Source organism: Fringilla coelebs (assembly GCF_963513975.1).
Source record: "Fringilla coelebs genome assembly, chromosome: 11".
Classification (NCBI taxonomy): domain Eukaryota; kingdom Metazoa; phylum Chordata; class Aves; order Passeriformes; family Fringillidae; genus Fringilla; species Fringilla coelebs.
In genome coordinates this window covers 8,749,502-8,758,988 of record NC_140037.1, presented here as the reverse complement: position 1 = coordinate 8,758,988, position 9,487 = coordinate 8,749,502, and the positions used below count along the sequence as shown (strand labels likewise).

General features: G+C 59.9%; 1 protein-coding gene across 2 annotated transcripts; it reads right to left on the bottom strand.

Moving 5' to 3' along the window:
• Window positions 1-2,772: 2,772 nt before the first annotated feature.
• On the bottom strand, window positions 2,773-8,989 carry LOC311158089 (sestrin-3-like). 2 transcript variants are annotated; one of them, XM_084213231.1, is made up of 9 exons: window positions 8,787-8,989; window positions 5,889-6,092; window positions 5,509-5,691; window positions 5,152-5,388; window positions 4,956-5,067; window positions 4,621-4,757; window positions 4,088-4,278; window positions 3,651-3,795; window positions 2,773-3,104 (listed from the first exon to the last, which is right to left on the bottom strand). In XM_084213231.1, exons 1-9 carry the CDS (start codon window positions 8,850-8,852, stop codon window positions 3,015-3,017), a joined length of 1,365 nt encoding a protein of 454 aa, XP_084069357.1. In that variant the 5' UTR covers window positions 8,853-8,989; the 3' UTR covers window positions 2,773-3,014. The 2 variants fall into 2 exon arrangements, with proteins under 2 accessions (XP_084069357.1, XP_084069358.1); XM_084213232.1 differs by having other exon boundaries at window positions 4,621-4,739.
• Between the last annotated feature and the right edge of the window lie 498 nt (window positions 8,990-9,487).

Below are 9,487 nucleotides of genomic sequence, written 5' to 3'. Positions count from 1 at the left end.
GTCTGACTTGGTGTTGTCCATGGGCTAGGACATGCCATTCCTCCCACCACGCAGCTTGGGAATGGCTCAGCTGTTCCAAAAGCAGTCCTGGCTGCACCTGCCAGCACTTCATTCTGCTACAGGCTTTGCAAGAAACTCAGTTACTGCTTTGGGCATGTGCCTGCATCCTTCCCTGGGTAATCCCCGGTACAGTCAGTGTCCCAGCTCCCATGTGCAGGATATCCTGGATGGTTCCTGCAGAGGAACTGGCTGACGTGACAGCTGCCCTTGTTTCAGGCTCCCACTTACAACAAGTGGCTTCATTCCCCTTTTGTGGCTGCTCTGTAATCTGTACTGTGGCAGTACTTCCAGCCACAGAGCAATAGGGAGGAATATCCTAGCCCAAGCACATGAAGGATGCAGTGGCCACCAGGACAGGGACCCAAGCGCTGAAATTGCCAGACTTGTGGCATGCTGTGTGTGACTGCCTGCAGTCTCTCCTGGCCTTGCCAGCAGCTCTGCTTGTTTCTGGTCAGGCTTGAGAAAGCATGGAGCCTTTCATCTTACTGGTGTGGCTGGTATTTGTCTGTGAGCTGGAGTGTGTGGCAGCTCCAAGGCCAGCCTTAGTGCAGGTGTAGAGATGAGGTAAAAGGGAGCCAGCCTCACATCACCTGGGACAGGCTGCCCCTCACCCCCAGCCAGAGCCATGCTGTCTGTCACTGCCTTGTCCCTTTCCTGGCCAGCACGGGGTGGTGGTGGGAGGTGAGGGTGCTGCTGCTGGCAGCAGGCTGGGAGCCAGCCCAGGCTGCCCAGCACTTCAGGTACACTGCTGGCCTCACCAGCAGTGAGCCCTGTGGGGAACTGGCTGCTGTGGCTCATCCCAGCCCTGCAGGGGCTAGAGCTGCTGTTGCAGGGACAGTAGGGAGCCTGGCAAGCTGGCTGGCAGGCAGCTAGCTTGCTGTGGTTAACCAATGCTACCCCTGGCAGCGAGCAGTACAGCCAGCTGCCTGATCCCTGCCCAGCCCTCACTGGGGCTGATAGTACAGCAGTCAGTCCCAGCACTGTCTAGCCAAGCCTGGTGGCAGCTGTCCCAGCACCAGTCATGCTTGAACTGGTGTCACTGTTCCAGCACCAGTACTGACTCAGCTGGTACTACCCAGCACCAGTTGTCTGGGTATTTCACTGCCCAGGCAGCAGCTTGGTCCAGTACAAGCAGGCCTAGCCCCAGTGAAGGGAAAGCATCAGCAGCATGGATCAGGAAAAAGCTGGTCCTGGTTCCTGGCCTTGCTCACTGGGCGGCGTCTGCTTGGGAGTGTGAGCAAAAGGCTTTTTCTTCAGCTGCAGAAGCAGCACCTGCCACGTGTGACCAGGTACCAGCCAGCTCCTTCCTTTGGGACACTCCACTCCTCCTTGCTGGAACACCACAGCCCCTTGAAAAACTTCCCTCTTTTCCTATCAAACACACAATGCTGCAGCAGTTGCTTATCTGAGCATGGCAAGAGGACAGAGCTGAGCTGAACAGGATAGGTGTAGTCTCAGTGACCAGCTGCTGGCCATGGACCAGAGCTGTCAGTGCATGACCCCAGCCTGGCTGAGCACGTTGGGTTTCCTGACACGTGGGCCATCTCAGTGCTGTGGTCAGCCAGACATTGCTGTCCTGCCTTCAGAGCAACTGTGCAAGTTTCCCAAAATCTAGCAGAAATAAAGCACACATCCATGTCAAACATAATATATTTATAGCAAAAATAGGCTTTTTCTGTAGCTTCCATACACAAGGTTTTCTCCCCGTATATTTACGCAGTAAACAGGTCGACTGAAGCAGCGTGCACTGGCTGACTCGACAGCTGCCCTTGCTTCAGGCTCCCACTTACAACGGGTGGCTTCATTCCCCTTTTGCTGCTCTGTGGAGCCTGCACTGGTGCCCTTGTATCTCTCCAGCCAGGGGTTGTGGCACAGGCAGGGAGCAGCCCAGGGAGATGGGGGGAATGGTGATGTAGCCCCCCCAGGCAGAGGGCAAGGCTGGTGGACAGGCTGCCTCTGTTCAGATGGGGCAGTCCCAGGAGTGCCCCCCAACCCACATTCAAGGAGAAGCTTCCTGTAGCCTACCTGTGCTGACCACAGGCTCCTCCACCATGCTGTTAAGCAAGTGACTGGGCACAGGACCTCAGCCCTCTCATGGTGGTAAGAAAATATAAACCACATTAACTCAAAACACATTAACAAGCTTCCCTTGTTCCTCCTGCCTCTCTGCTTAGGGAAGCAGAGGAGGGGCTTAGGACTGCCAAAGCCCCCAGCAGAAACCTCCAATGCCTGAATACTGTCAAAGACCTTCTCATCCCGCTGTCGGAGAAAGCAAAGCACGAGGATGCTCTGCCAGCAAGAGCTTCACAGTTTGGAGTTTGCTGGGTCATCTCTTGTCCATCCCAGAAGGGTTTGGCACATAGACCTAAAGAACATAACATGCAGGCAGCAAGTGCATCCCCTTGCTGTCCTGGGGAAGGGCCCTTGCTAGGAGCCAGTGCTTCTTGCTGCTTAACCCTGCAACTCAGAACATTGCAAGACACCCACATGCTGCCCACACTGTTCCCAAGTGAGAGACACCAGCCCAATGAGGACAGGTGCCCAAGCGTGGCTTTGCAAGCAGAGCAGCCACTGCAGCACAAGGAAGGAAGCCAGTTCTCCCCTCTGCCCTCCCTGTGCCACTGAGGCTCCCACAGCACCCAGGCACAGAGCATCCCTCTAATCTGGCCCCAGTCCCCTCCCACTTCCCTCTCCCCCATGTTTTTGGCAGTCCTCCTTGGACATGTTCAAGTCTCCAGCATCTCAGCAGCACGGACTTGCCTCACAGTTTGGTAATTGCACGTAACAGGGCCACTCAGTGACCCCCACAAGGCAGGGGTGGGGAACCAACAAAAAGGAACAATACAGTCAAGTGAACTAAATCAAGGAATCCCTCGCCGTCGGTCCCAGCGTGATGGGTCCCGCACGAGTTCAGGGAGAGAGGAGGCTGCCAGGCCCTGCCGCAGCTCCAGCATCTAGGAGATCATGTACTGGGTGATGGCCTGCAACGCGTACAGCAGCTCTGCCTGCATCCGGGCTTCCAGGATCAGCAGGTTCACGTGGACCTGCAGGAACAGCAAGAGGCTCAGGCAGCCGAAGTGTGCTGTGCTCAGCGGTGCAAGCAGCTGCCCACCTGGGCAAGCGAGTCTTTCGTCATCAAAATGCCACCAATTTTTCCAGCTCAGGCAGCTCCCCTTTTCCCCTCCTCCCAGTCCTGTAGGCTGTAGCTGCTTCGCAGAGCTGCGTGCCAGGGAGTCCCCTGCATACTTGGCACCAGCGTTCCAGGCTGGCAGCGGCACAGTCCCTGACACCCACAGCAGCTGCTCCTATGAGTTACAGCTTGAAAGCGGGCTCGCCAGGAAGCACTCACCACTGGGGTAATGACCTTGGAGATGCCTGTGCTGCTGGTGCCCCTGGTCTCATCACAGTGGGCAGCCCCACGCCACACTAAGCCCAACTCCTTACAAACAGCCAGGTTCCATTCCCCCCACCTGCCTCAGACTGGTTTGGTGGCTCAAAGATCTCCCATACACCCCCCAAAGCACCCCAGCTTGCAGCCCCTGCCCACTTCCAGCCCCACCACAGCCAGAGCCAGGGGCCAACTATCCCACCTTTTCACTGTGCTTGAACTGCTTCCAGAACCTGTCAAACATTTCTGAGTTTGTCTTCTCTGGGTAGCAGGTTACAGTTTTAATGTAAACTTTGAGTATTCGCTCCAGGAGCTGATTCACTTCTGCATAGTCATAATCATCGTACCTGTGGGGAGCACAGTGGGGAGTCATGGCCAGCACCTTGCCTATGGTCTGCCTGGGGCATGGCACAGCCACAGGGCACATGGCAGCAACCACCAGGCCCCAAAACCTGCCCCAAAGCCCCCTGCCCTGGCCAGAACAGTTCAGTATCTCTTCCCTGCCTGTCTCAACATCCAGGCAGGGGATTCACCTCTGTCCCTTCTCCATGCTCATGAGGATGACACACAGTGCCCTACCCTCCTCCCGCCCAGGCCAGCTCAGTTTTCTCCCCTGGACCATGAGGTTGGTTTCCCCACCTAATGCCAAACATGCAGTGGATGTAGTTCCAGATGCCCCGCTTGAAAACAGAGGGTTCACAGCCCTGCCGCTTGGCCATGGCACTGCTCTGCAGGCCATCCACCATCCTGAACTTCTCATCCAGGAGATGCCCAATGTCAGAGTACAGCCGGTTGACCAGTGAGAAGCCATGGTCTTCCCAGGAGTAGTCCTGTTGAGCACAGCAAGAGGATTTTGCAATTGCAAAAAGGAGCATGAAGCATGTTCCCAGGAAGAAGGGCTGGATACCTCGGGAAGCAGAAGAATTCAGTGAATATGCTCTGGAGGTAGCTCTGCCCAAACCACACCCCTTTTCAAGCAGCTTTTGAATGATTTTTACCCTTCCCTCCATGAGGGCCATGTGAAAAAAATCATCAATCCTTGGGGACAGAAGTCACCTCCCTCTTCCCAACCCTAGTAGGGCAGGGCCAGTCTGCATGGTCAACTCTGCCACTATTTATGGGAGGGGAGGGGCAGCCCAAGCTGCTGCCCACCCAGAGAGCAGGAGTCTTACCTGGACTCTGAATACCTGCGTCTGATCCTCGTCACGCCGGGCAAAGTCTTGGTATCCAAAGTCAGGGTCCTGCATGTAGCATGCAAGGTTGGTGGCACCAGTGACTTCCCCGTCAGTATCTGCAAGAGGGGAGAGCCCTGCAGCTGGGTCAGAGCAATGCTCAGCTGCCCTGTTCCCAGCCACATCAACCAGCCCTTGCTCTGCCCCACATGCATCCCATGAGCCCCTCTGAACCACACATCATGGAAAATGTAAGGCATAGAGGAGCAACAAACACACAGGTGTGCCGTATGAACTCCCACCCTACACACCCTCCCCTTCTCCCTGCCCCTCACCTTCCTCTCGGTCCTGCTGCAGCAGCCTCATCTCGTCCCTGCCCTCAGTCTCCACGTGGATCCGCTGCATGCGTTCCCGGAGGGAGTCCAGCTCCATGCAGGAGTCCAGGGACTGCACAGACACAGGCCTGGGGGTGAGGGCAGTGCTCCCAGCAGCGTCCCCCCATCCCCTGCACAGCCGCCCTCGGGGGCTCACCCGCTTGCGGTTGATGCGCAGCAGCTCCTGGCCGTAGCTGTTGCCAGCAGTGGCCTCACAGAAGCACTGGTTCCCAAGTGACAGTGGCTTCAGCGAGCCTCGGCCCCCCAGCCCCTCGTCCTGCTCACAGCCACAGCCGAAAACAAAGCTGGCAAGTGCATGGCAGTGTGCCAGGAGGACGACAGCGTGCACCAGCTCCGCCAGTGACCAGCTCCACTCGCTGATCTTCAGCAGCTTCTGCAGAACATGGACAGACAGGCAATGTGACACAGGCAGGTGGGCAGGGTGCTGGCAGCCCTGGGGACGTTGCTGTTCCCACTGCCATCCTGGTCCCTGGCTGATAGCCCTTCCCAGTACCTCAATGTGCTCCTTGGTGATGAGCCACGGCCGGTGTGCCAGGATCTTGTTGATCTCATTGAGGTTGCGGAGTTTGGGGGGGATGAATTCGAGGCCGCGCAGCCACTGGGGGTCCCCCCCTGCCCGCAGGAACTGCAGCACGTGCAGGTTCACCAGGTACCGGCACTGGTGCCGGGCTGCTGCCTGCAAGAGCAGCACATCAGCATTACTGCCCCAGCAGGACAGGTTCCCACACCCACCTCTCACTTAACCTCCAGGACATTGTGATTTTGGCCCCTGATGAGAAGCCCATAGCACAGGCTGTCTGCTGGAGGTGAAGCAGAGCCTCACAGGGCTGAGCAGAGCCCCTCTCCCCTCTGGCAGCTCCCAGCAGGGCTCACCATGATGGCGATGTAGTGCCGGCAGTCAAAGGGCAGAGGGCCGTCCATGTGCATCAGGTAGTGCTGCGTCTTGAGGAAGCTGTCCAGGTACTGGGGGTGGTAGCCCATCTGCTGGGTCACCGCCTCCAGCCGCCCTCGGCTTGCCAGCACCTTCACAAAGAGGAACTGGGGGCACTCAGGGTCGCTGCTGGACATCTTCACTACCTGCAGGAAACACACTCTGCTTAGCTCTTCCCAGAGCAGCCCCTGCTGCAACAGCACGCCCCAGCTAAGCCCAGGCTCTGCAAGCGGCAGAGATTCCTCTCCCAGCTTGGTGCTGCCAGAGGGACACTCACAGCTGTCAGGCAGAGCACTGCTCAGTGACACAAGGTAGCAAGACACACAGGTTGGTCTCTGCCTGGGAGAAGGCTCTGCATGGTGAGCTGAAGCAAAGGGCAAACAAGGAATGATGTTCCTTGTAGTGGTGCAAGGCCAGATCAGGAAAAGCACAACACAAAATACATTCCAGAATGGAGCAGCCCATCTGCCAGCCCAGAGCCCTCCGGCCCAGTACCGAGATGTGAGAGAGCTGTGGAAACAGCAGAGGGGCTTCCAGGCTCCTGCCCTGGCAAGCCAAGAGGCAAACTATGTCCTGGTACCTTCCCAGTGATCATGGAGCACACAGAAGAGCTCTCCACATGCTACCCAAGTGGACAGCATGGGAGGGGGTCCTGCAGCACAGAGCAGAGCTCTGTGCCCACCAGAGAAAACACAGATGGGCAGTTCAGCAATGGGGGCCCAGACACCCCCAGCAATGTCCACGCCAGCCTTGCACCAGGGTCCAGCACTGCTCCAGCCCCTCCTGAAAGGGTGGTGGGTACAGAGGGCAGGGATGTTAGAAAGATGCCCAGGCAGCTGCCATGCTTCAAGGACCGTGTTGCCACAATTCCCACCCAACAGCATGATCTGCACCTGCAGCCTGCCCACCCCGAGGTACAGGTACAGCAGGTGCTACTCTTTGTCACACAGGAAGTCACAGCTCCTGCTCGCATGTGGGAGCCCAGGCAGCACCCTTGGATGCAAAGGATGTATCTCTTCTCCCAGGCTTGAACTGAAATCTCTCCTGGGAAATTCTGGCCCTGCTGATGCCACTGTTTTGTTCCTTCCACCTGTCTCTTCACTGCAGTCACCCAAAGGCTGGTGACTGGAGCATGGCAACAATGGTGGCATAGGACAAAACCAGGAGCACTTCTGCAAAACACCAAAACTACAGGGTGCGTGGCAGAGCAGCCAGGGCTGAGGGACAGACAGAGCAGGGGTGAGCTGTGTGGCAGCACAGAGCAGTTGCACCCACACAGGCAGTGCAGGAAGCAGCTCAGGCTATTTTCCACCATCCTGTACTTCTGGTGAAAACACCAGCTCAAGTGTCAAGAGGTTGACTTGACATTTAGAGTGTCCTCTTCATTTCCTCTGGTAAAAGGGGTCCACAAAACCCCAAAACTCAAAATGGAAAGATGAAAAGCACCAGCCTCTCTGATTGACAGGAGAAGACGAAAGCCAGAAGTGACCTGCAAAAGTCTCCTACAAAGTCCCTCTTCCTGGGGAAGTGAGATGCTGTGAGGACACCCAAGGGACTACAGCCACTGGTATTCTCCTGGAGGGCTGAGGTGGAGGAGCCAAGGGCCCTTCCACTCCCCCTGGGGAAAGGTGGTCCCAGTAAGGAGCTGTGCAACCATGGCTCAGCCTTTGGTGCTGCCAGCTCTCCTCACTCCGCTTGTCCAGGTGATGATGGAGCAAGCAACCAAGCACATATGTCTTGGAAGGAGATGATGACGGAAGGGGGGGATGAAGGTGCAGAACAGCCACCTCCTCGGCTCTCAGCCCCTGGCCAGGCTAAACTGCCCACTCTCAAAGGCACAGCTCAACCCAGGGTGTCTCCTACCGGCACCGCCTGCCACATTCTCTCAGTTCTGCCTCTCCAGCCTCTGGCATTGGCCCCGATGCCACCTTCCTCATCCTCCTCGGCCACAGCCCTCCTCCTCCTACCAGAGTGCCTCCACTCGCACTCCCAGGCTGTGGGAGCATCGCCTCCCTCCCCAGAGGAACCTTCGTGTGTCCGAGCCCCCCGAACTCTTAACGGGCACCTCAAATGCGTACCCACAACCAACCTCGTCCCCTCCCCGCCCGGCGGACCCCGGGGGAACGGTGCCCCGGCGCTCCCGGGCGGCAGGCGTGAGCACATAAAGAAGGCAGGAGGTTGAAGGAGCCCGGACAGCGCCGGGATGTGCGCGAGAGGGGTCGGCGAACTCCGCCGTGCTCCCCGCCCGGCCGGGGTTCTTCCCTTCGCCCGGCGACACCGCGGCTCCATCGGTACCGGTGGCTCCTCCGGTAACGTTCGCTGGAGACGGTGCCGCGGCTGCACCTCTCGCCCGGCCCTTGTGCCTGGGTATTGGAGAGGACGGGGGAAGTACGAGTGACTGCGGCAGGGACCCCTACGGCGGTGCCGGCGGCCGGTACCCGGGGCCGGTACCCGGGGCCCCATTGTGCGGGCGGCGGCGGCGGCAGCGCCCCCGGTGAGCGGCGCGGGCAGTGCAGGCGGAGAGAGAAAAACAAGTTTGATTGGCAGTGATGGAGCCACGGCGCCTCCCGCATCCCGCACAAAGGGGACAGGGACGCCACCGCCGCACCGGGACCGGCACCAGCACCGGCACCGGGAGTAGGACCAGGACCAGGACCAAGACCGAGCTGCCGGGTGCGGCATCGTGAGAGCGTAGCCTCGCTGACCCCGCGCACCGCCAGTGGGCAGCGGGAATGCCCCGGCCTGCTGGTGCCCTAGCCGTGCCGGCCCGGTGGCGGCGAGCAGGGTTAAGCCCGGTGCTCCTGTACGGGCTCCGGTGGTAGCGGCGGGGCGGGTCCTACCTGCCCCGGCAGCCGCTGGCATCGGCTTCCTCGGGGGTGCTCCACGCTCTGGGGACACACGATCATGGTGAGCCCGTGCCGTGCCGTGCCGTGCCGTGCCGTGCCGTGCCGTGCCGTGCCGAGCGCGGTCCCGGTGCCCCGCGCCGGTGCCGGTGCCCCCGCCCGGTGCGGCCGCCGGCAGCGCAGAGCCGGCACCGCGGCAGGCAGGGGGGCGGGCCCGCCTGCGCCAATCGCCGCCGCCAGGGGGCGGCCGCCGCCGCACCACGTGGGCAGGGCTGGAAAGTTACCGGGGCCGGGCGGGCAGACCCCGCCCCCTACGGGGTGGGCGGGGCGCGGGGTGCCCCGCCGCTGGGGGGCGCTGCCGCCTCGCCTGGGCACCGCGGGCCGCGGGGGGAACAAGGCCGGGACCCCATCCCGGGCCCGGCTGTGCCAGAGCCCGGCTGTGCCAGGGCCCGGCTGTGTCAGGGCCCGGCTGTGCCAGGGCCCGGCCATCCGAGGGTCCGGCTGTCCCAGGGTCCAGCTGTCCCAGGGTCTGGCTGTGACAGGGTCCGGCTGTCCCAGTGTCCAGCTGTCCCAGGGTCCGGCTGTGACAGGGTCCGGCTGTCCGAAGGCCCAGCTGAGGGTCCCCCTCTTCTCCCAAGCAAGCAGTCATAGGATGGGAGGGTGTGCTCTTATGTGCTTCTGCCAGGGAAGGTTGAGGA